Raw genomic sequence first — 25,515 nt, forward strand, 5'->3', positions numbered from 1 at the left:
CCTGGGAGAGAATGTGTAGACTAGTGTAAACATACATGTAAGAGGCCCTGGGAGAGAATGTGTAGACTAGTGTAAACATGCATGTAAGAGGCCCTGGGAGAGAATGTGGAGACTAGTGTAAACATGCATGTTTCAGTTTTTACGTTTGAGGTTTTACTAGCTCAGGGAAGCAGGAAAAACATTTAATCACAGGGTTTGCTTACAATTGCTTGCAGATAAAGTGGACATTTACTTTACGATCACACTACACATCCTATTTTTTCAACAACAACAAAAAATATATATATTTTTCATGTGTTTGAAACTGAAGAGTTTTTTAAATCCAAGTTTCTCTTTCCAACATTGTGCCAACATGTAGCTAGAGGCTAGCAAAGCCAAAGTGATGCACATCATTTTCCACACCATTATTTAGACATGTAGAACTGTACAGTAGTTAACCCTGAGGCAGTGAGACCAGCATGCACAAAGACCAGTGTCAGCAGTAGTGGGCAGACCAATAGAACCAGCGTGTCAACACGGCTTAATATACAGTATAAGCATCAAAGCCATAGCCCCACTGACAGCTCTAACATCCTATCAGGGCCTCATTCTGCCACTTACATGTGTTCATGTGCTAGTTGACAAGATGACACATCGGAGGGGACTAGCTGCCTGCAGGCCTTCAGTTCATACAGCCTTCCATTTCAGCTGGGCGCTTGAGAGGTAGCCATCTAAACAGAAGTGGACTCAACTCGTGTCTGTGGCACGGGGGACCTGTGTGAGAAAGGTGATCTGTTGCATAATAGACAAGGCTTCATTGTAACAGTGTTGGCAGGGGGCCTGACACATAGCATTGCCAGATGACGAGTTTGTGTGTGCTTTGCTTCTGCCTTGAAACCGTGTTGTAACCACAAAAAAATCAACAGCAGCTCATTCAAAATGGCTGGTAGAGCAGACTCCTACACTATATGCAGTACATGACTCCTGATGCACAGAACATAGTAAGGTTACATGGTGTCAACATCTTAACCCACAAGCCAGCTCAACCAGAACAAACCCAGCTCAAATGACAGGATAACATTACAGTCACACTATGCAAAGCATGTCTCATAACCAGTGGGCAACATGTGCTCAGACCACAGGACTGACAGATGAAATCAGCCCATCCAATGTGGGGCCATTGTTGGAGTGAGATACTTCACTTTCAAACTCATTCTGTTGGTGCATGCATAGTACTGTATAGGTAAGGAATCAAACAAACTTCAACAGTCTACACTTGCATTGGTATTGAGGGTATTCCATGGAAGACAAGTACAAAGTATTCCATGGAAGACAAGTACAAAGTCATATCAGTAGCTGTCAGCTGTTATTACTCATCTTCACTGAGTCTTCCAGACCGGGGCTCTAGAGTGGGGTTAGGACAGGACAGATGACCCAGACCCGGTTGACTTCCTGCCAGCTCACCGGGCCGATCATCGCTCCGCTCACCTGGCAGCTGTGACGCGGGGGAGTGCAGGTTGCAGGAGCAGAGAAATGTCATCCACGAGCAGGTGCACTCTAATATGTCACAAACATCAGACAAAAGGCCAGGAAGAAACTCAACTCAACTCTGGAAAGTCCAGCCAATCAGGTGTCACCTCACTGTCTACAACATGACCTTCCCCTCTCTTGGCTCAGTGGGCTCACCAAATCCATCATACCTTGTTTGTTCAAAAAAAAATCTACCAATCCTTTTACCAGGTTCTGTAGGCCTATTTCTCATCATCCTGTAACACTAAGCACATATTTCACCTCAGTTACCTTTTACTGCAGCGGGCTAAATCAGTGTCACACAGAGTGATTCTTGGAAGTCTTAAACAAATCTACTTTGAAACAAAAGTATACACCTCATACACATGGTTATGGGCTTAAAAAAAAGAACCATGTCAAATATAGAGTTGAAATGTATTACATTTTGAGTTTGCAACATGTTGTAGACTCAATATTACACTTTATATACATCACAGAAGACTGAAATATAACAAGACCATTTGACATAGAAACACAGGATATTCAGTGGGTTTAAAATAATTATATTGGGGCCTCCCGAGTGGCGCAGTGGTCTTAGGCACTGCAACGCTGTGCCCCTAGAGATCCTGGTTCAAGTCCAGGCTCTGTCAAAGCCGGCCGCCACCGGGAGACCCATGGGGGTGTGCACAATAGGCTCAGCGTCGTGAGGGGAGGGTTTAGCCGGCAAGGATGTTCTTGTCCCGTCGTGCACTAGCGACTACTGTGGCGGGCCGTGCAAGCTGACACAGTTGCCAGGTGTACAGTGTTTCCTCAAACACATTGGTGTGGCTGGCGGGTGTTGCAGGAGTTGTGTCAAGAAGCAGTGTGGCTTGGGTGGGATGTGTTTCAGAGGACGGCTCTCGACCTTTCCCAAGTCCGAACGGGAGTTGCAGTGATGGGACAAGAATGTAACTACCAATTGTATACCATGAAATTGGGGAGATTTTTTCTTAATTATGAAATGATTACAAATATTAATAACATCCTCTAATCTCTGTAGAAGAACCATCTAGTGAGATAGAGACTCTAAATTCTTGACATAGATAAATAGACCAAGACAAACACAGAACTAAGTCTTTGCTAGGTAAAGCCCTGCCTTATCTCAGTTCACTGGTCACCATAGCAGTACCCAAACGCAGCACGCGCTCCAGCAGGTATATTTCAGTGGTCACCCCCAAAGCCAATTCCTCCTTTGGCCGCCTTCCAGTTCTCTGCTGCCAATGACTGGAACGAACTGCAAAAATCGCTGAAGCTGGAGACTCTTATCTCTATCCACTGGATGTGTACCAAACTCACTAAAAGTGGCAGTAATAAAGCCTCTCTTGAAAAAGCCAAACCTTGACCCAGAAAATATAAAAAACTATCGGCCTATATCGAATCTCCCATTCCTCTCAATAAAAAATAAAAAAAGCTTTTGCGCAGCAACTCACTGCCTTCCTGAAGACAAACAATGTATACGAAATGCTTCAGTCTGGTTTTAGACCCCATCATAGCACTGAGACTGCACTTGTGAAGGTGGTAAATTACCTGTTAATGGTGTCAGACCGAGGCTCTGCATCTGTCCTCATGCTCCTAGACCTTAGTGCTGCTTTTGATACCATCTATCACCACATTCTTTTGGAGAGATTGGAAGCCCAAATTGGTCTACACGGACAAGTTCTGGCCTGGTTTAGATCTTATCTGTCGGAAAGATATCAGTTTGTCTCTGTGGATGGTTTGTCCTCTGACAAATCAACTGTAAATTCCGGTGTTCCTCAAGGTTCCGTTTTAGGACCACTATTGTTTTCACTATATATTTTACCTCTTGGGGATGTCATTCGAAAACATAATGTTAACATTCACTGCTATGCGGATGACACACAGCTGTACATTTCAGTGAAACATGGTGAAGCCCCCAAATTGCCCTCGCTGGAAGCCTGTGTTTCAGACATAAGTGGATGGCTGCAAACTTTCTACTTTTAAACTCGGACAAAAAAGAGATGCTTGTTCTAGGTCCCAAGAAACAAAGAGATCTTCGGTTGAATCTGACAATTAATCTTGATGGTTGTACAGTCGTCTCAAATAAAACTGTGAAGGACCTCGGCGTTACTCTGGACCCTGATCTCTCTTTTGACGAACATATCAAGACTGTTTCAAGGACAGCTTTTTCCATCTACGTAACATTGCAAAAATCTGAAATTTTCTGCCCAAAAATGATGCAGAAAAATGTATCCATGCTTTTGATACTTCTAGGTTAGACTACTGCAATGCTCTACTTTCCGGCTAAAGCACTAAATAAACTTCAGTTAGTGCTAAATACGGCTGCTAGAATCCTGACTAGAACCAAACAATTTGATCATATTACTCCTGTGCTAGCCTCCCTACACTGGCTTCCTGTTAAGGCAAGGGCTGATTTCAAGGTTTTACTGCTAACCTACAAAGCATCACATGGGCTTGCTCCTACCTACCTTTCCGATTTGGTCCTGCCGTACATACCTACACGTACTCTACGGTCACAAGACGCAGGCCTCCTAATTGTCCCTAGAATTTCTAAGCAAACGGCTGGAGGCAGGGCTTTCTCCTATAGAGCTCCATTTTTATGGAATGGTCTGCCTACCCATGTGAGAGACGCAGACTCGGTCTCAACCTTTAAGTCTTTATTGAAGACTCATCTCGTCAATAGGTCCTATGATTGAGTGTAGTCTGGCCCAGGAGTGTGAAGGTGAACGGAAAGGCACTGGGACGCAACGAACCGCCCTTGCTGTCTCTGCCTGGCCGGAACCCCTCTCTACACTGGGATTCTCTGCCTCTAACCCTATTACAGGGGCTGAGTCACTGGCTTACTGGTGCTCTTCCATGCCGTACCTAGGGGGGGTGCGTCACTTGAGTGGGTTGAGTCACTGACGTGGTCTTCCTGTCTGGGTTGGCGCCCCCCCCCCCCTTGGGTTGTGCCGTGGCGGAGATCTTTGTGGGCTATACCCGGCTTTGTCTCAGGATGGTAAGTTGGTGGTTGAAGATATCCCTCTAGTGGTGTGGGGGCTATGCTTTGGCAAAGTGGGTGGGGTTATATCCAGCCTGTTTGGCCCTGTCCGGGGGTATAATCGGATGGGCCACAGTGTCTCCTGACCATTCCTGTCTCATCCTCCAGTATTTATGTAGTTTATGTGTCGGGGGGCTAGGGTCAGTCTGTTATATCTGGAGTACTTCTCCTGTCTTATCCGGTGTCCTGTGTGAATTTAAGTATGCTCTCTCTATCTTTCTTTCTTTCTCTCGGAGGACCTGAGCCATAGGACCATGCCTCAGGACTACCCGGCATGATGACTCCTTGCTGTCGCCAGTCCGCCTGGCCGTGCTGCTACTCCAGTTTCAACTGTTCTGCCTGCGGCTATGGAACCCTGACCTGTTCACCGGATGTGCTACCTGTCCCAGACCTGCTGTTTTCAACTCTCTAGAGATAGCAGGAGCGGTAGAGATACTCTCAATGATCGGCTATGAAATGCCAACAGACATTTACTCCTGAGGTGCTGACCTGTTGCACCCTCGACAACTACTGTGATTATTATTATTTGACCATGCTGCTCATTTATGAACATTTGAACATCTTGGCCATGTTCTGTTATAATCTCCACCCGGCACAGCCAGAAGAGGACTGGCCACCCCTCATAGCCCGGTTCCTCTCTAGGTTTCTTCCTAGGTTTTGGTCTTTCTAGAGAGTTTTTCCTAGCCACTGTGTTTCTACACCTGCATTGCTTGCTGTTTGGGGTTTTAGGCTGGGTTTCTGTACAGCACTTTGAGATATCAGCTGATCTAAGAAGGCTATATAAAAACATTTGATTTATCTCCCTCACTAACTTCAAGCAACAGCTGTCAGCGGCTCACAGATCATTGCACCTGTACATAGCCCATCCAACTACCTCATCCCCATACTGTATTTATTTTGCTCTTTTGCACACCAGTATCTCTACTTGCACATTCATCTTCTGCACATCTCACTCAAGTGTTTAATTGCTATATCGTAATTACCTCACCACTATGGCCTATTTTATTGCCTTACCTCCCTTATATTACCTCATTTGCACACACTGTATATATATATTTTTCCTACTGTATTATTGACTGTATGTTTGTTTATTCCATGTGTAACTGTGTTGTTATATGTGTCGAACTGCTTTGCTTTATCTTGGCCAGGTCGCAGTTGTAAATGAGAACTTGTTCCCTCTCCTTGGTCCCTCTCCTTGTTCGGGCGGCGTTCGGAGTTGACGTCACCGGCTTTCTAGCTACCGCCGATCCACTTTTCATTTTTCCATTTGTTTTGTCTGTGTATTTCACACCTGTTTTCAATCTCACAATCACTTGTTTATTTAATTTAACCCTCTGTTCCCCCCCCCATGGGTTTTGTGAGTGATTGTTTATTGTAATTTTGGTCCGGCTGTGTATGCTCTAGATGTTACTTTGTATATTTGTCTTTTTTGAGTAAAGCACGTTGATTTACTCGTATCTGCTGTCCTGTGCCTGACTCTCTACACCAGCTACACACAGGACTCATTACAGTTTTCCAAATCCAAATGTTGTAACAGCTCATCGTTCAGGCAGAACCCCCATCTGAGCTGGGAGTGGAGCTAGTTGTTTTAGGGATCATATTCCTAGAGAACACAGGGATACCTGATTAGCTAAGGAACTCCAACTCTAACTGGAAAACAACAAACCTGCATGGAAAAACCGTCAAACTATGTCCCACAGTATTTTTTCCCTCCCGCAATCACTCCCCACTCAACACTTCTCTGCTCTGCTGAAAGCTTTAGCTTGATTTGCCTTGACAGGCGATGGTCATATAACTTTGTCCGATTAAAACGATGTTCACTTCAACCTCTCTTTTTGGCTTCCGGCTAACTGCCTGTTTACCATGGAGCTTTAAATCTTTTGTCAAGCAGGGAGAAAGTAAATGTCCTGGCCTGGTAGAGGTCGCTCACCTTTGTCTGAACTCTCATCACAGTTAGGGGGGAAGCACACAGGTTGAAGAATGTCACTGGTGGACCCCAGGATCAATAACTTAAGTAATATGTTTGTTATTAAAAAGATTAGACATTTCTGCATACGACTCTGGTTTACTTGTAACTAAAGCATGGATGTTCAATGATTTCCATACAGAACATATCCAGGCAATGCATAGCAGTCCAAATGCCATGCAAACATAAAATCCTGCAGAAATAAAATAGCATTTACGGTCACCCTGAGGGGGAAGTTGCTAAACAATTGCAATATCTGTTAACGCATTTGGCCTGGGTCCTGGAAGGATTTGTCATCTCAAAGACATACAATCGCATACTGTTTCACATGGGGCTGGGGAGCGGCATAAAACAGAGCTCAGGACAAATAATGGGCCTTATCCATTTGTCTGAGCACATGATCCTCAGAGCACAGCCCCACTGACTGCCGCCCAACACACTCATTACCAAGAGGAATTTACACTCTGGAGCTGTGGGACTGCCAATGTGTTGTCTTGACTTTCTACACATACAGTATATTAAATGGGCAATCTGCAGTAGCTACATCCATTTTTGGACTTATAAATGAATGATATGTACTGATTTGATTCTTAAAAAATAACTGCCTCATGAGCTTAGTTCAACTGTCGTACCCCATCAGAACCCACAATATAAACTTGTTTTACTGTACTGTAAACAAAGTAAATGCAAACAAACACTGTATAGCCTCAAAACATGGTTAAAACTAAATTGTGATGTCATGGATGATCAGTCCTTGCATCCATAGCTCTGTCTATGAATATGAGTGGTTCCATTTCTTCAGCCCCATCCCTCAGCTTTGTAGCAAATCAGTGCTTTGTTATTGTTTCAACTGTTGATAGCCGCTTTAAGTGTGTTTTTTTATATGTAATAACACAGCAGATCCCTTTCACTAGCTTGTCTGTTTTTTTTAATCTTCGACACCTCAAAACAGGAGTGTCCAGCACCATACATAGGCTACCCAGAGGTCTGTCCACTAGTATCATTCATTGAGTGAACTCTGGTAGAACATTCCTTGAAGGGAGCCTAAGCAGAGCAGCAACAGCTGCTTTTCTTTGCTAGTAAGAAAATGATATATAATAACTAGAGCCCGACTGATATATCGGTTTATCACTATTAAATCGGCAGATATTGGCCTTTTAACTCCATATTGGTCGATAATGCCACGATAACTGATATTCAATAAATAGAATGAAAAAAGGAAATCGCATGCTTATCTGAACACACCATTCTCATGATGTGTCATTATTGTCACAATGTATGAAATCAACATCTGAAGCATAGGTATTGTACAATCGCTCTTTTGGATGGCAATTTATGAGAACTCAGTGTGGAAAAATGTTCCTGCTGTAAAACAGTTTATCGGCAGATACATTAGTAATGGTACGTTTTGCCCCCCCAAAAAAATCAGAATCGGTATCAGACCCCAAAAAACATATAGTTCGGGCTCTAAAATCAACAAAAGAAATTGTCTTCCCTGTGATTTTTCAAGCCCTCCCTCCAGTATCTGACTGAGGATTACCTCCTGTAGATGACTCACAATGCCAAAGCCATGTGAGTTGACAGAATAATTATTCAAACCTAGGACTGGAAGGAGGACTACTCCTGTTGGTATTAAACACACTGTTTGATCCTCAGAGTATAATGCCCTGATCTGCTTCTATGGTTATGTCTTTTCTTCCTCATTCTGTGACTTAGTGCAGGATATAAGCTTATACTGTACATGCAAACTCTCCTTTGAATATTCTTTGTATGTTGGAAATAACTAGTATTTCCTCACATTAATTTAAACTCCAAATAGAAAAATAATAATTATAATAATAATAATTAAACGTACAATTGTAAGGCAACCAGCTGCAACAGGCTGGTGAGTTTGCTCAACATTTGGGCATATACTGTAGCTGAATCAACATACATTGTCAAGTTGAATTGTATGTTCACTCAACTTTGAATTGATGGTTAAATGAACATACAATTCAACTTGAGAATTGATTATACCTTATTTGCATATTTCTTAGTGTAAAATGATGACAATACATTACATAAATCATAAGGCCTTTCTTTGAGGGCCTAGTTACACCCTAACACAGTGGTCTGAAACTCCTGGCTTACAGGCCAAATCAAGCCTGCAAGTCACATTATGCTGGCTTGCAAAGTGATGTGTAATTCTTATTGGAATCCAGCCAGAGTGAGGATATGCAACAATTGGAACTTTTAAATCAACCACAACCTACATTGAGAAGGACTGTCAGGGTAGGGAAAATTGAGACTACCTAAATCATATAAACTGGAACAGCTATCTCAGTAACAGGTGCAAAAAGTCCAACTACAACAAAATTGGATTAGTTTAGAAAAATGTATGTTATTTATGTTTGTGTAGCATACAATTAATAAACCAATCAATGTACAAGCAAGAACACAGGTATTTAAGCAAACAATTCTGAAAATCATCCTGCAGTAGAGCATGCTGGGAAATATGATAATGATGGGGGTTGTTTTGAGTAAACATTAGTTTGTAATTTTACTTAACAAGCTTTTTCAAATTCAGCTCACTTCAAGCAGAGTTTGTTGAGTAAACAAACTTGAACACATTAGCTTAAATTCTTGTCCTTTTGAAGTCCATTCAACTCACAGAATAACACTGATTAAGCAATTGGTTAAGTTGGCATTTTTTTACAGTACAATCAAATAAGTTATTGATGAATCAAGTGTATCTTCAATAGATTAAGATTGAGGGGCCTGCCGAGTGTCGCAATGGTCTAAGGCTGTGCTAGCTGTGCCACTAGAGAACCTGGTTTGAGTCCAGGCTATGTCGCAGCCGGCTGCAACCGGGAGACCCATGGGGCGGCGCACAATTGGCCCAGCGTCGTCCGGGTTAGGGGAGGGTTTGGCCAGCAGGGATGTTCCTGTCCCATCACGCACTAGCAACTCATGTGGCGGGCTGGGCGCAATACACACTAACACGTTCGCCAGGTGTACAGTGTTTCCTCAAACACATTGGTGTGGCTGGCGGGTGTTGCGGGAGTTGTGTCAAGAAGCAGTGTGGCTTGGGTGGGATGTGTTTCAGAGGACAGCTCTCGACCTTCACCTCTCCCAAGTCCGTACGGGAGTTGCAGCGATGGGACAGGACTGTAACTACCAATTGGGGGATCTATACAGAGATCTATAAAATCTATACAATAAAACATTTAAAAAAGAATGCAACAAGCACCCTCTCTCTGTGATAACAACAGTATTGTGAATGATACTGAACAAAAATATAAACGCAACATGTAAAGTGTTGGTCCCATGTTTCATGAGCTGAAATAAAAGATCCCTGTAATTTTCCATACGCATAAAAAGCTTATCTTAAATTTTGTGCACAAATTTGTTTACATCCCTGTTAGTGAGCATTTCTCCTTTGCCAAGATAATCCATTCCCCTGACAGACGTGGCATATCAAGAAGCTGATTAAAACAGCATGATAATTACACAGGTGCACCTTGTGCTGGGGAAAATAAAAGGCCACTCTAAAATGTGCAGTTTTGTCACACAACACAATGCCACAGATGCCTCAAGTTTTGAACGAGAATTTGCACGCTGACTCCACCAGAGCTTTAACAAGAGAACTGAATGATAACTTCTCTACCACAAGCCTCCTTCAACGTTGTTTTAGAGAATTGGCAGGACGTCCAACCAGCCTCACAACTGCAGACCTCGTGTATAGCGTTGTGTGGACGAGTGATTTACTGATGTCAATGTTGTGAACATAGTGCCCTATGGTGGCTGTGGGGTTATGGTATGGGCAGGCATAAGCTATGGACAACGAACACAATTTAATTTTATCATCAATTTGCATGTACAGAGATACTGTGACGAGATCCTGAAGCCAATTTTCGTACCATTAACCTGCCGCCATCACCTCATGTTTCAGTATGATAATGCATGGCCCCATGTCGCAAGGATATGTACACAATTCCTGGAAGCTGAAAATGTTCCAGTTCTTCCATGGCCTGAATACTCACCAGACATGTCACCTATTGAGCATGTTTGGGATGCTCTAGATTGACGTGTACACCAGCGTGTTCCAGTTCCCGCCAATATCCAGCAACTTCGCACAGCCATTTCAGAGGAGTGGGACAACATTCCACAGGCCACAATCAACAGCCTGATCAACTCTATGCAAAGAAGATGTGTCACGCTGCATGAGGCAAATGGTGATCACACAATGGCGCCGGAGGGGATGGCTACCGTTTTACGAGCTCCTAACCAACTTTGCTATTTTGTTTGTTTTTTCACATTGTTTGTAACTTATTTTTGTACATAATGTTGCTGCTACCATCTCTTATGACCGAAAAGAGCTTCTGGATATTAGAACAGCAATTACGCACCTCGAACTGGACAAAGATTTTTTCTTTAACGGGTCTGACCCGAAGGATATACTGCTTTCTCGAGACCAGGCCCAAATCCCTGTCATTTGCGTGAAGAAAAGAGATAGAAAAAGGTGGCAGAGGTCGGGCTGCCTTCAGAGAATTCATAGGCGAGTCAGTAAATCTATACTACCATCCTTACTATTGGCCAACGTGCAATCAATGGGAAATAAAATGGATACGATTAAGACTATCCTACCAACGGGACATTAAAACCTGTAATATCTTATGTTTCACCGAGTCGTGGCTGAACGACGACATGGATAATATAGAGCTGGCTGGGTTTTCCCTGCATCGGCAGGACAGAGAAGCTATGTCTGGTAAGATGAGGGGCAGGGTTGTGTGTCTATTTGTCAATAACAGCTGGTACGCAATGTCTAATATTAAAGAAGTCTCGAGGTATTGCTCGCCTGAGGTAGAGTACCTCATGATACGCTGTAGACCACACTATCTACCGAGAGTGTTCTCATCTGTATTATACGTAGCCGTCTACTTACCAACACAAACAGATGCTGGCACTAAGATCGCACTCAACCAACTCTATAAGGCCATAAGCAAACCAGAAAATGCTCATCAAGAAGCGGCGCTCCTAGTGGCCGGGGACTTTAATGCAGGCAAACTTAAATCAGTTTAACCTCATTTCTACCAGCATGTAACATGTGCAACCAGAGAACAAAAAAACTCTAGACCACCTTTACTCTACACACAGAGACGCATAGTCCTGATTCCTGCTTACAAGCAAAAACTAAAACAGGAAGTACCAGTGACTCGCTCAATACGGAAATGGTCAGATGACGCGGATGCTACGCTACAGGACTGTTTTGCTAGCACAGACTGGAATATGTTCTGGGATTCATCCAATGGTACTGAGGAGTACACCACCTCAGTCACCGGCTTCATCAATAAGTGCATCGACAACGTCGTCCCCACAGTGACCGTATGTACAGTTGAAGTAAGAAGTTAACATACACCTTAGCCAAATACGTTTAAACTCAGTTTCACAATTCCTGACATTTAATCCTAGTTACAATTCCCTGTCTTAGGTCAGTTAGGATCACCACTTAATTTTAAGAATGTGAAATGTCAGAATAATAGTAGAGAGAATGATTTCAGCTTTTATATCTTTTATCACATTCCCAGTGGGTCAGAAGTTTACATACACTCAATTAGTATTTGGTAGCATTGCCATTATATTGTTTAACTTGGGTCAAACATTTTGGGTAGCCTTCCACAATAAGTTGGGTGAATTTTGGCCTATTCCCCCTGACAGAGCTGGTGTAATTGAGTCATGTTTGTAGGCGTCCTTGCTCGCACACACTTTTTCAGTTCTGCCCACAAATTTTCTATAGGATTGAGGTCAGGGCTTTGTGATGGCCACTCCAATATCTTGACTTTGTTGTCCATAAGCCATTTTGCCACAACTTTGGAAGTATGCTTGGGGTCATTGTCCATTTGGAAGACCCATTTGCGACCAAGCTTTAACTTCCTGACAGATGTCTTGATGTAACGGCTGTCGTAGTCGTTCTCCTCCTCAGACGAGGAGGAGCATGGATCGGACCAAGATGCGGATTGGTAAGTATTCATATTTTAATGGGAAAACAACAAACACTACAAAATACAACAACCAACAAACGTGACTAACCTGAAACAGTCCTGTGTGGCCCAAACACTGACACAGGAACAAACACCCACCAAACACAAGTGAAACCCTGGCTGCCTTAGTATGATTCTCAATCAGGGACAACGATTCACAGCTGTCTCTGATTGAGAATCATACCAGGCCGAACACAAAATCCCAACATAGAAAATCAAACCTAGACCAACCCACCCAACTCACGCCCTGACCAACTAAAACAAATACATGACAAAGGAAAACAGGTCAGGAACGTGACAGAACCCCCCCCTTAAGGTGCGAACTCCGGGCGCACCAGCACAAAGTCTAGGGGAGGGTCTGGGTGGGCGTCTGTCCACGGTGGCGGCTCTGGCGCTGGTCGTGGTCCCCACCCCACCATAGTCAACCCCCGCTTCCGTGGCCTCCTCCCAATATTCACCCTCCATGTCAATCCCACTATTCCAAAGGGCAGTAACAGACTGAGGGGTAGCACCTGACTGAGGGGTAGCACCTGACCGAGGGGTAGCACCTGACTAAGGGGCAGCACCGGACTAAGGGGCAGCACCAGGATAAGGGGCAGCACCAGGATAAGGGGCAGCACCAGGATAAGGGGCAGCTCCGGACTGAGGGACGGCAGCTCCGGACTGAGGGACGGATCCTGGCTGGATGACTCTGGCGGATCCTGGCTGGCGGAAGGCTCTGGCGGATCCTGGCTGGCGGAAGGCTCTGGTGGATCCTGGCTGGCGGAAGGCTCTGGCGGATCCTGGCTGGCGGAAGGCTCTGGCGGATCCTGGCTGGCTGGCTCTGGCGGATCCTGGCTGGCTGGCTGGCAGCTCCTGGCTTGCTGGCTCTGGCAGCTCCTGGCTTGCTGGCTCTGGCTGGACGGCTCTGGCTGGTCCTGGCTGGACGGCTCTGGCTGGTCCTGGCTGGACGGCTCTGGCTGGTCCTGGCTGGACGGCTCTGGCTGGTCCTGGCTGGACGGCACTGGCTGGACGGCTCTGAAGGCTCGGGACAGACGGGCAGCGCTGGGCAGGCAGACAGTTCAGACCACGCTGGGCAGGCAGGCAGTTCGGGCAGCGCTGAGCAGGCAAGCAGCGCAGGCGGCGTTGGGCAGACGGCCGACTCTGACCTGCTGAGGCGCACAGTAGGCCTGGTGCGTGGTGCCGGAACTGGAGGCACTGGGCTGGAGACACGCACCACAGGGAGAGTGCGTGGAGGAGGAACAGGGCTCTGGAAACGCACTGGAAGCCTGGTGCGTGGTGTCGGCACTGATGGTACAGGGCTGGGGTGGGAAGGTGGCGCCGGATATACCGGACCATGAAGGAGGACACGCGCTCTTGAGCACCGAGCCTCCCCAACCTTACCAGGTTGAATGGTCCCCGTAGCCCTGCCAGTGCGGCGAGGTGGAATAGCCCGCACTGGGCTATGCAGGCGAACCGGGGACACCACCTGTAAGGCTGGTGCCATGTACGCCGGCCCGAGGAGACGTACTGGAGGCCAGATATGTTGGGCCGGCTTCATGGCACCCGGCTCGATGCCCAACCTAGCCCTACCAGTGCGGCAAGGTGGAATAGCCCGCACTGGGCTAAGCACGCGTACTGGGGACACCGTGCGCTCCATCGCATAACACGGTGTCTGACCAGTACGACGCCCTCTCACTCCACGGTTAGCCTGGGAAGTGGGCGCAGGTCTCCTACCTGCCCTCGGCCCACTACCTCTTAGCCCCCCCCAAGAAATTTTTGGGTGAGCCTCTCGGGCTTCCAGCCGCTCTGCCTTGCTTTCGCCTCGTAATACCTCCTCTCCGCTTTCGCTGCCTCCAGCTCCGCTTTGGGGCGGCGACACTCCTCTGGCTCTGCCCAGGGTCCTTTCCCGTCTAGGATTTCCTCCCAAGTCCATTCCTCTGTTCCCCATTGCTGTTGTTCTTGCCTTCCTTCTCCAATCCGCTTGGTCCTGTTATGGTGGGTGTTTCTGTAACGGCTGTCGTAGTCGTTCTCCTCCTCAGACGAGGAGGAGCATGGATCGGACCAAGATGCGGATTAGTAAGTATTCATATTTTAATGGGAAAACAACAAACACTACAAAATACAACAACCAACAAACGTGACTAACCTGAAACAGTCCTGTGTGGCCCAAACACTGACACAGGAACAAACACCCACCAAACACAAGTGAAACCCTGGCTGCCTTAGTATGATTCTCAATCAGGGACAACGATTCACAGCTGTCTCTGATTGAGAACCATACCAGGCCGAACACAAAATCCCAACATAGAAAATCAAACCTAGACCAACCCACCCAACTCACGCCCTGACCAACTAAAACAAATACATGACAAAGGAAAACAGGTCAGGAACGTGACACTTGAGATGTTGCTTCAAAATATCCACATAATTTTCTTGCCTCATGATGCCATCTATTTTGTGAAGTGCACCAGTCCCTCCTGCAGCAAAGCACTCCCACAACATGATGCTGCCACCCCCGTGCTTCCCCCCTTTTCCTACAAACATAACGATGGTCATTATAGCCAAACAGTTCTATTTTTGTTTCATCAGATCAGAGTACATTTCTCCAAAAAGTATGATCTTTGTCCCCATGAGCAGTTGCAAACCGTAGTCTGGGTTTTTTCTGGCGGTTTTTGAGCAGCGGCTTCTTCCATGCTGAGCGGCCTTTCAAGTTATGTTGATATAGGACTTGTTTTACTGTGGATGTTGTCACGACTTCAACCGAGGCAGGCTCTCCTTCCCGTTCGGGTGGCGCTCGGCGGTCGTCGTCACCGGCCTACTAGCTGCCACTGACTCTTTTTCCTCCCCCTCCTTATGTGTTTATTTGTATCACCTGTGTTTAGGTAATTAGTAATTAGTGTGGCTTTATTAGTCAGCCAGCCCGTACGCTTCTTTGTGCGGGATTGTTCGTCTGTAGCTTTGGATTTCGGGAGTGGTTATTTGTATTGTGTACTGGGTTTGTCTCCCGTGTTTGTAGACAGGTGTTTATGACACCCAGTAAGTCCGTGTTGGACATTTTGGTTTGCCGGTTGGGCATTAAAAATCACCGTATTGAAGCTCTGCTGTTCCTGCGTCTGATTTCACACCCCCCGACACCCAGGTCGTTACAGATGTAGATACTTTTGTACCTGTTTCCTCCAGCATCTCCACAAGGTCCTTTGCTGTTGTTCTGGGATTGATTTGCACTTTTCGCACCAAAGTACGTTCATCTCGAGGAGACAGAACACGTCTCCTTCCTGAGCGGTATGGCGGCTGCGTGGTCCCATGCTGTTAAAACTTGCGTACTATTGTTTGTACAGATGAACATGGTACCTTCAGGCGTTTGGAAACTGCTCCCAAGGATGAACTAGACTTGTGAAGGTCTACACATTTTTTTCTGAGGTCTTGGCTGATTTCTTTTGATTTTCCCATGATGTCAAGCAAAGAGGCACTGAATTTAAAGGTAGGCCTTGAAATACATCAACAGGTACACCTCCAATTGATTCAAATGATGTCAATTAGCCTATCAGAAGCTTCTAAAGCCATGACATAATTTTCTGGAATTTTACAAGCTGTTTAAAGGCACAGTCAACTTAGTGTATGTAAACTTTTGACTCACTGGAATTGTGATACAGTGAATTATAAATGAAATAATCTGTCTGTAAACAATTGTTGGAAAAATTACTTGTCATGCACAAAGTAGATGTCCTAAACGACTTGCCAAATCTATAGTTTGTTGAAAAGAAATTTGTGGAGTGGTTGAAAAACGAGTTTTAATGACTCCAACTAAAGTGTATGTAAACTTCAGACTTCAACTGTACATCACTGGGGCCAAGCTTCCTGCCAATCCAGGACCTATATACTAGGCGGTGTCAGAGGAAGGCCCCAAAATTATTAAAGACTCCAGTCACCCAAGTCATAGAGTGTTCTCTGCTACCGCAAGGCAAGCGGTACCGGAGCGACAAGTCAAGGACCAAAAGGCTCATTAACAGCTTCTACCCTCAAGCCATAAGACTGCTGAACAATTAATCAAATGGCCACCGGACTATTTACATTGACCCCCTCTCCCTTTGTTTTTACACTGCTGCTACTCACTGTTTATTTTATATGCATAATCACTTTACCCCTACCTATATGTACAAATTACCTCGACTAACCTGTACCTGGCAGGTAGCCTGGCAGGTAGGACGCGTTGTGCCATTAACCGAAAGGTTGCTAGATCAAATCCCCGAGCTGATAAGGTAAAAATCTGTCGTTCTGCCCCTGAGCAAGGCAGTGTTCCCTGGGTGCTGATGATGTGGATGTCGATTAAGCAGTCCCCCCACACCTCTCTAATTCAGAGAGGTTGGGTTAAATGCGGAAGACAGAGTTCAGTTGAATGCATTCAGTTGTACAACTGACGAGGTATCCCCTGCACATTGACTTGGTACTGGTACTCCCTGTATACAGCCTTGTTATTTTAATGTATTTTTTAAACTTTATTTAGTAAATATTTTCTTAACTCTTTCTTGAACTGCATTGATGGTTAAGGGCTTGTAAGTAAGCATTTTACGGTAAGGTCTTCATCTGTTGTTTTCGGCCCATGTGACAAATAAAATATGATTTGATTTGACAGGTTTTCTGATCCACGCCCCTACCTTTTTTTAAAGGTATCTGTGACCAACAGATGCATATCTGTATTCCCACTCATGTGAAATCCATAGATTAGGGCCTAATGCATTTATTTCAATTGATTTATTTCCTTATATGAACTGTAACACAGTAAAATCTTTGAAATTGTTGCATGTTGCACTTACATTTTTTTTCAGTAAAATTTGGAGACCAATGAACCACTGGTGTTTAGGGTGAATTTTATTCAGATTAATGTAACTTGGGCTACTTCGGATGAGCATGGCAACAGAATACATTGTATCCTGGGTGCAAGTCCCCTCCAACTCTTCGTCCATATTCAAGACACTCAAGCATTTCTGGTCTATGAATCATCTTCGCTGTTTGATGGCAAGCACACACAGCTGGGTGCACTACAGCCTTGATACTTACAAATTACCATATCATTCACAGCAAGAAATATTTAGCTGCTTGTCATGCAGTCCATAATTGATAGTCTGCAATTAAACTCGGGTGAGTAGGCTGCAACATCATTTAACACATCATAGGCTACTATAGCCTACCCTGAAAACAACAAAACTGCATTTCATCAACAGAAACCCATACAAACCATTAAAAAGCAGGGAATTGCTTTGTGTGCATTCAATGTAGCCCATTTTCTCCTCATAATTCTTACATAAATTGTGTACATACATAAACTGAAAACCATATTATTTTACTACTAAGTGTGAAAGTAACTGCAACAAAAACAAATTGAGAAAAACAACCACTACTACTTTATTTAAATAAAGCTACATGCCAAGTGCTTAGATACTCGTGGAATGCTAAGAAACTGTTGAAACCACATACTGTACACAACTGCATTGTCATGTTCAGACAAGTTTTATTCTGTCACTTTCCCAGCGCTCATCCACCTGTTCCATAAGCAAGTCATTGTATTGAACATACTTGAAAAAAATAGTATAGAACAATTAAAATTGTGTTTATTCACATAGCCGTCGTACATTCGGCTACAGATAGGCTTTAAATCGTATCTACTTATATTATGAATACCTGCGTGTAGGACTTTACTAAGTAAATAATAATAAGAAAACAATTGTCTCGGCATTACCTATAATATCCTCGACTTCGGAGACTTGCTCTCCAGCGCGTATTCCTCCCCTGCAACTTGCAAAATACACTATCGACCACCTTGGATTTAAAAAACGTCCTTGGCACTGTAAGTGGTGTCTTCAGCGATGGGATGCTCCGCGCCTTGACCGACTGTGCCTTCGCGCTGCCAATGCCATAAATGTGTTCATCATAAAGCCTCTCCACCAATCACCTGTCATGTGATTCTAAGGGCGTGCCATCCCATCAAACTATACAGCCCATGTGCTCTAGCTACTCTTCCTTCTCAATACGTGAACAAGACTACATGTAAACTCAAATCTGCAACAAATTATTGTAATAACGTGTAATAAATATATTACAACTCATCACATCTTGTGTATGCTATTTGTGTACACATAAATACACTTTTTTGTGTGGGGGGGGGGGTCCCATTTACCTGTGCAAATTTTTATCTCACTTGGTTGAGTCTGCCATGGCCCAGCACGTGCACAATATTATATACCCTAGGACTGTAGGACTAAAACATATAGCCAGCCTATCATTTGGACGCTTGGCTCACTGGCGTTTGTGCTGACGTTCTTGACAACAGTGCCATCTGCTGATTATAAGTGAGACAAGCATAGTTATACCAAAAAACTCAACAAAAATATCTCAGGTTAGATTACCACAGCATGAGTCATAATACCCATAAAACCTAGCGGCCAAACAAGGAAATGGTTCCATCGTTTTCCACCATACATTTTTTACCCATATGGGATATACCTGGCGTGACGTTTTGATAACCATGTAACTCTCTCTAGGACAAGGTGACTTATCCAAACAGTCGCCTGTATCTACCCCCCAAAAAATTAAATGCTAATTAGCTGATTATGTGGCTATCATAAAGAACTACAAATGCCATGATGATTTGGACGAGACAGCCGAATTAAGGCAAAGGTAAGAATCTCTGGATTAACATATAATGTTAGCTTAATTTAGTAACAATTAGTAATGAATAAATAACATCTCTTTAAACTGACATTTCTTTGAACTGTCTTGTGCAAGTTTTAAATTGACACAATACCTGTTAGCAAAGGTGTCAGCTAGAGATGACGTGCAGGAGCTTGCAGGGATTTGTAGTCTTGCATGATGTCTACTTTGATGCTAATTAGCATTTTTTAATCAGAGAGTAAATGAGTTGAATATATTGATACAAGGCACCTTGTGAGAGTGATTTACATAGTTATCAAAACATCATGCCAGAGTAAGCCTAGCCATTATTTGAAGTGTTTCTAAAATTCCCTATGGGAATAATGAATGGTGGAACAACGATTGGAACCATTTCCCTGTTTGACCACTAGGTTTTATGGGTATTATGACACCTACTGTGGGGCTCTATTACTAGCTACCTAATCTCATTTGACTACACTTGGCCCATGCACAATTAGCCTGTTCACGTGGTTGCTATGCCATATACATACACCATAACAACATGTCATGTACTGCCTTTCAAAGTCACCACAAAGAACAAGAACAGAAGCTCATATCAAAGTTATTATAGGAACAGGAATAGGAAAATATGGTTTGTCTGTTAATAGAATAGTACCATCAGATTGTGGAAATGTCAGATTTAGTTTTTCATTAGTTTACAGGCACATCCAATCTTTAGAGCTCTGATGTGTTCAGCAGGGTCATAAAAGTTGCTCCATAAACATTTATGACTATGCAAAAAGCTACTGTTTTGGGAGAGCTCTCTCACCTCATTCAGTTCAACAGTGCCATATTGGCAAAAATGTATTTTCAGTCACTGTACCTCCAAGAAGCATCTGACTACATTGTACTAAGAACCATCTGACCACTACATTGCTCTCAGAAAGACAACTTTTTAAATGCAGTTTATTATAATCTTGCAGAAAGTCACGTAAAAATATGGGCCTTGAGTAAACTGTGTATTGTGTTACCTCAACTTAAATTGATTATTGTTAGCTATTATGATAAGAATATGGACATTGTTAATTAGTTATGTTTTGAATACTTCTGTGGTTCTATGACTGATAAGCGTTTAATGTAGACTCGTGTCAGACTTCAGCCTTGCTCTTGAGGTCCACTTTGTAGATGGTCTGGTAGCCGTCGTCCCAGGCATACAGCTGCTTGTCCTTGGGGTGGTAATGCATACTGTAGTGGTTGGTGTAGCGCTTAGGAAAGAACAGCACAGGGCTCTCCTCACTGTGGATGGAGTCGTGGATATCGTACAGGCACTGAATGCTGGAGCGCCCTCCGTAGCGGGAGTTATACACCACGTACAGCGTTCCACAGATCATGAATGCTGACTCTGCGTCACGGCTCGTACAGGTGGTGTCCCAGGTGTGCTCCACAGCCAGGCTGCTCTTGTCCAGCTTGGTGATCACCAGGTTGCCCCCAAACTCTGGGTCAGAGTAGATGACCCACAGGCCCAGTTCGTCCACAGCCAGGTCCAGGAAGGTATGCGTGGTGAGGGCGTAGGTAGGCAGGCGGCCAACCCCGGGCAGCAGCATACTGTCGGCCACAGTGCGGTTGAGGAGATGCACCTTTAAGATCTGATTGGGTGTGTCTGCCCTGTGATAGTACAGAAAGCCATTGTAGACCACATGGCCAGTTCCCTGCCAGGGAAAGGGGAGTTGAATTGGATGAGCCTGGGCGAGCCTTCCCTCAGTGAAGGTCTTCAAGGATTTAAACTCCAGTACGGTGTTGTTCTTATTCCCGCTGAAGAAATAGATTTTGGCAGAACCCTTAGTAGGGTCTTTCAGCCAGGATCCATAGACGTCCCCTGCTTTCTTCACTATCTTCAGAGACTTCACACCAGTGAGAGCTATGTTGCAGTCTATACATGAAAGGACAAGAGTAAGATTGAAAGTATCCTAATTTATTTCTCAATATCATGTACAACACACACACATGTATATTACATTGTTTTCCAGTTAACATCAGTTTCCTAAGTACCTGTCCCCAGTGTGATCTTTACTATTTTCTTCTGGGCGTCTTTCATCTGCTGTTCCATCAGGGCCTCCTCTACCTCGATGTGGGGCTGGTTAGGGGTCTTATTCTCCAGGTACTCCAGGTCCCTCTCCACTCGCTCCACCCGCATGGCTACATTATCCACCTGAGTCTTTACCTCCGTTCGGTGCACCTCCATGCTAGCCAGCTGGCCACGCAGCTTTGTAGACAGGTCATAGATCTTCTGGTCCACCTGCTGGGTGTTCTGCTCACATTTGATCAGACGCTCCTGGGCAAGAGAGGTGAGCAAGCAGATGCTGTCTAAGAAGTGGCACAATGTGATTGTAAGATAGTGGACCCTAGGTGGTCTTGTCAGGGGGTGTGAAGTCTAAGGATTCAGACAAAATCAGGTGCAAAATGGAGGCATTTATTTATAGGTGCAGAAGGTGAAATGGAACCATGGATGTTTACAAGACGTTGATGAACTCTGACATATAAACTTTAAAAATGACAAACAATCATCTAAATAGCCAATAACTGAGGCAACAACTGGCTTCTAAGGCAGAGCGCCTATAACATCAGTAATTACTCATACTGCTGAGTAAAACAAAAAAATGGGACCAAATGTCACTCCAGCCCAAGCGCTCCTGAAATGAACCAGAATAGTTTAGAAACGCTTGGCTGCCCTAATCAGCGCAGAGTTGAGCCGGCGTGGGATATGGCTCGAAAACGTACCTCAATCCACTGATAGAAGATGACGCTGTACTACTAGTTATCCCAACTGACAAATCGAGAAGATTGAAATGCTGCTAATTTATGAAACTGCCTTTTTCGTCTTGGGCCCCTCCAAATCAGTCCAACATTTTTTGTTGTGATGGTGAGTACAGGTCGATAAATCGAAACAATGTAACTTAAATTCTTAATTAACATTGTTAACAATTTCTACTTGCGTGTGATCGCTTGTATAAGAACTTTGGGACATGTTTAGCGGTACACTCTAACCACATGAACAAACAAGAACATTTGCAAACAGTGTTTGGTGCCAAATGAGAGTAGGGTGTATATGCATTGGAGTCCCTAGTTTGCATCGTCACAGTGAACAGTTTGTTTTGAGATTTGCTGTTAACATTGGTTTTAGTTTAGTGTTGCTCTAATGTTATCAATACAGACTAAACAATGAGGTAATCTGAAAATATGATATTAGTTTTATTTGACCATAAGCCAATCCATTCATACTCTGTGTGTAATGAAGAAAACATGTAGTTTGGAGTCTTTAGGCTTTTGTTTTTGTCTCTTACCTCAAGTTGGGCAATCCTCCTCTCAAAATACTGCATCATGAAGGCTTCCTGGGTGGACCTCTGAGCATGCCCCAACCCCAGGCTCAGGACGAGCAGTGTCAACATCCAGGTATACATCAAACACACTTTTAGGACTTATTTCAACTACTCTAAAAACACAACCACAAAAATATATTCCTTTAAGAGAATTCAGTTCTGAACTAACCTAAAAATATGTCTCCCTGGTGAGTTGTGTGGTTGAATTCCAGAGGTATCTGGCTGTATGTTTGTTGTTGGTTGACATGAGAGACAGTTCTGGAAGGTTTTGAATCCTTCTTCTGAGAGACAGTTCCAGGAGTTTCTCTATCCTGTTTCTGAGAGAGAGTTCTGCTCATGCTGCTGCGTCTTTAGCACTTCTAATATTATCCAGATGGGCCCTTGACACGTCCCCAGTCCTGAAAAAAGACGAAACTATGCAGGATAAAGGTCAAATTAGTTTTTATAATGCATGCATTGATCTATTATTTTCTGGATTGTTGTTTTTCTCCCATTGTATAAAGGTTTCACAAAATGTTGAGGCATACTGTCTATTTTGGATATTGTTATCATATAATGTATTTATGAAAAAAATGTAGGTTTTGATTGTTGTTTCATTGTTTAGAAGTTGAAGCATTGGTCAGACAACTGTTGAACAGGCACAGGCTCTGAATAGATTTCTTCATCTTTGTTTATAGTTTTAGAAGATTACTTTTGGCCCAATCCCTCTATCCCTCTGCGGGTTGATTTCATTGAATCCAACAGACAGTGACCTTGTTCCTACCAGCAGGTGGTGCCACATTATCTGGAGAAGACTGAAGTTTTCATTTCCTCCTGAGGACCTGCATGCCAGCTGTATCCAGTCCAGTACGTTTGTTTTTGGTACATTGATAGAGTTTGTGTACTTTCAGCAATCGACACTTCCTGTAACCTTTAGTAATATAGTAACAACTAGACATGGTCTCTACATGAACCTGGATGTAAGGCATGAGCACTTTATGTCTGGGGCCGGAAATCAGACAGGTACACTAAAAAGTATAATCCATTAGTTAGCTAACTTTGATAAGTAACCAGAAATAACTATTGGTTTTATGGTTCACAAAAAAACAACATAGATATTAAATACATTAGACCATACACATTTCAATCTTATCTTTCTACAAAATGTAAATGTTATATCAGAATGTTTAGGCAAGTTAGCTGGCTAACTCCTTGATCCTGCTTTATAGTGTACCCCTCAGGTTTCATCTGTCTGAATGTGTTTGTCCTTTCCCTCTGTTGTCAATGAGATATGGCATCATCTGTCTGTGTGTGAACAACCCTCAAAAGCTCAATTGCATAGAACTGGTTTCATCAGGTAATATTCTCCCTACCATCTTTCCACTTATCTGACTATCGTTTCAGTGTCAGGAAGTTACCTTATTTCAAATGTCAAAGCATATTTCCACTAGACAGCAGACACTCTTATCCAGAGCGACTTACAGGAGCAATTAGGGCACATCAACAGATTTTTGAACTAATCAGCTCGGGGATTCAAACCAGTAATCTTTCAGTTACTGGACCAACACTCTTAACTGCCAGGCTATGTGACAGAAGTTTTCTTTCAGTTGACTTCAGCATTGTAGCCTTGAAAACATCTCCTGTTGATCTGTAACCAAAGATGGTTTAGTTACAGGGGTGTCAAAATACTGCCCGGATCCAGCCCTCGAGGGGTCCAATCCGGCCCGTGGGGGAGACGAACTCAATATACTTTAAAATGACTGAAACAAAATCTAAACTGTGTACAAATGATAAAGGACCTACATTCATACAGTTTCTTGACTGTGTCCAGCTCACTAATAATCACTGAAATGAAATCTAGACAGTCAGGGAGTATCGGAAATTCCCAAAACAATGTATAAAGGACTATATTTTGCTAATTTTGACGGCTAGGAAATAACACATTGGCTCGAATCTAGGTTCTGCCTTTTGATTTAGAGAAATTCGAACAACTAAATAAAAACATTTCTTCTTTTATTGACTTCTCAAACCCCAAACTGGTCTGCCGAGTCTGCTTCGCACTTGAAGTCTCACGATGTTGGGTGTTTGGAAACTCTGTGCTGTAACAGTTCATTGCCAATTGAAGGAACATGACCACTCAAATGGATATCCAGATGTTATACGTAAGTGTCCACTTAGCAAAATAAGAATTACTAATGCCATAATCACAAATTGATATTCAATGTATCTGATATGATAAAATGCTAGCCCACCCAACATACAGTGCCTTCAGAAAGTATTCACACCCCTTGACCTTTTCCAGATTTTGTGTTACAGCCTGCATTTAAAATTGATTAAATTGCAATGTCTGGTTACTGGCGTGTGGAATTATGTTTTTCAAAATGTCCTTTCTTTGCGAGGCATTGGAAAACCTCCCTGGTCTTTGTTTGAGTCGGCGTTTGAAATGCACTGCTTGACTGAGGGACCTTACAGATCATTGTATGTGTGGGGAACGTAAGAGTGCAATAATAGTGTTCAACATTCTTTTTGAATGACTACCTCATCTATGTACCTCACACATACAATGATCTGTAAGATCCCTGAGTTGAGCAGTGAATTTCAAACGCCGATTCAAACAAAGACCAGAGAGGTTTTCCAATGCCTCGCAAAGGGCACCTATTGGTAGACGAGTAAAAAAATAAAAAAGCAGACATTGAATATCCCTTTGAGTATGGTGAAGTTATTAATTACACTTTGGATGGTGTATCAACACAACCAGTCACTACAAAGATACAGACGTCCTTCCTAACTCAGTTTCTGGAGAGGAAGGAAACCGCTCAGGGATTTTACCAGTTAAATGGCTGTAATAAGAGGATGAATCAACGCTGTAGGTACTCCACAATACTAACCTAATTGACAGAGTGAAAAGAAGGAAGGCTGTACGGAATACAAATTCCAAAACATGCATCCTGTTTGCAGCAAGGCACTAAAGTAATACTGCAAAAAATGTGGCAAAGT

General features: G+C 43.7%; 2 protein-coding genes and 1 long non-coding RNA gene across 5 annotated transcripts in view; 1 reads left to right on the plus strand and 2 right to left on the minus strand.

The window, feature by feature from the left end:
• The window catches only part of ppfibp2b (PPFIA binding protein 2b), a 100,892-nt gene extending 80,895 nt beyond the window's left edge, over window positions 1-19,997 (minus strand). For both annotated transcript variants that reach the window (XM_039017606.1, XM_039017605.1), the window contains exon 1: window positions 18,252-19,997. The gene's annotated coding sequence lies outside the window, so the exon portion shown is untranslated. The remainder of the gene's footprint in view (window positions 1-18,251) is intronic.
• Window positions 18,958-24,813, plus strand: LOC120066312. Of its 2 annotated transcripts, none has more exons than XR_005478754.1 (3): window positions 18,958-19,189; window positions 22,510-22,612; window positions 23,306-24,813. It is a non-coding gene; the product is annotated as an uncharacterized LOC120066312 (long non-coding RNA). The 2 variants fall into 2 exon arrangements; XR_005478755.1 differs by having other exon boundaries at window positions 23,309-24,813.
• On the minus strand, window positions 20,109-22,873 carry olfml1 (olfactomedin-like 1). Its single transcript, XM_039017607.1, has 3 exons — window positions 22,504-22,873; window positions 21,212-21,494; window positions 20,109-21,092 (listed from the first exon to the last, which is right to left on the minus strand). The coding sequence occupies exons 1-3, from the start codon at window positions 22,618-22,620 to the stop codon at window positions 20,311-20,313; spliced, it is 1,182 nt and encodes a 393-aa protein (XP_038873535.1). The 5' UTR covers window positions 22,621-22,873; the 3' UTR covers window positions 20,109-20,310.
• Window positions 24,814-25,515: the final 702 nt, after the last annotated feature.

This window comes from Salvelinus namaycush, chromosome 21 (genome assembly GCF_016432855.1).
Source record: "Salvelinus namaycush isolate Seneca chromosome 21, SaNama_1.0, whole genome shotgun sequence".
Taxonomy (NCBI): Eukaryota; Metazoa; Chordata; class Actinopteri; order Salmoniformes; family Salmonidae; genus Salvelinus; species Salvelinus namaycush.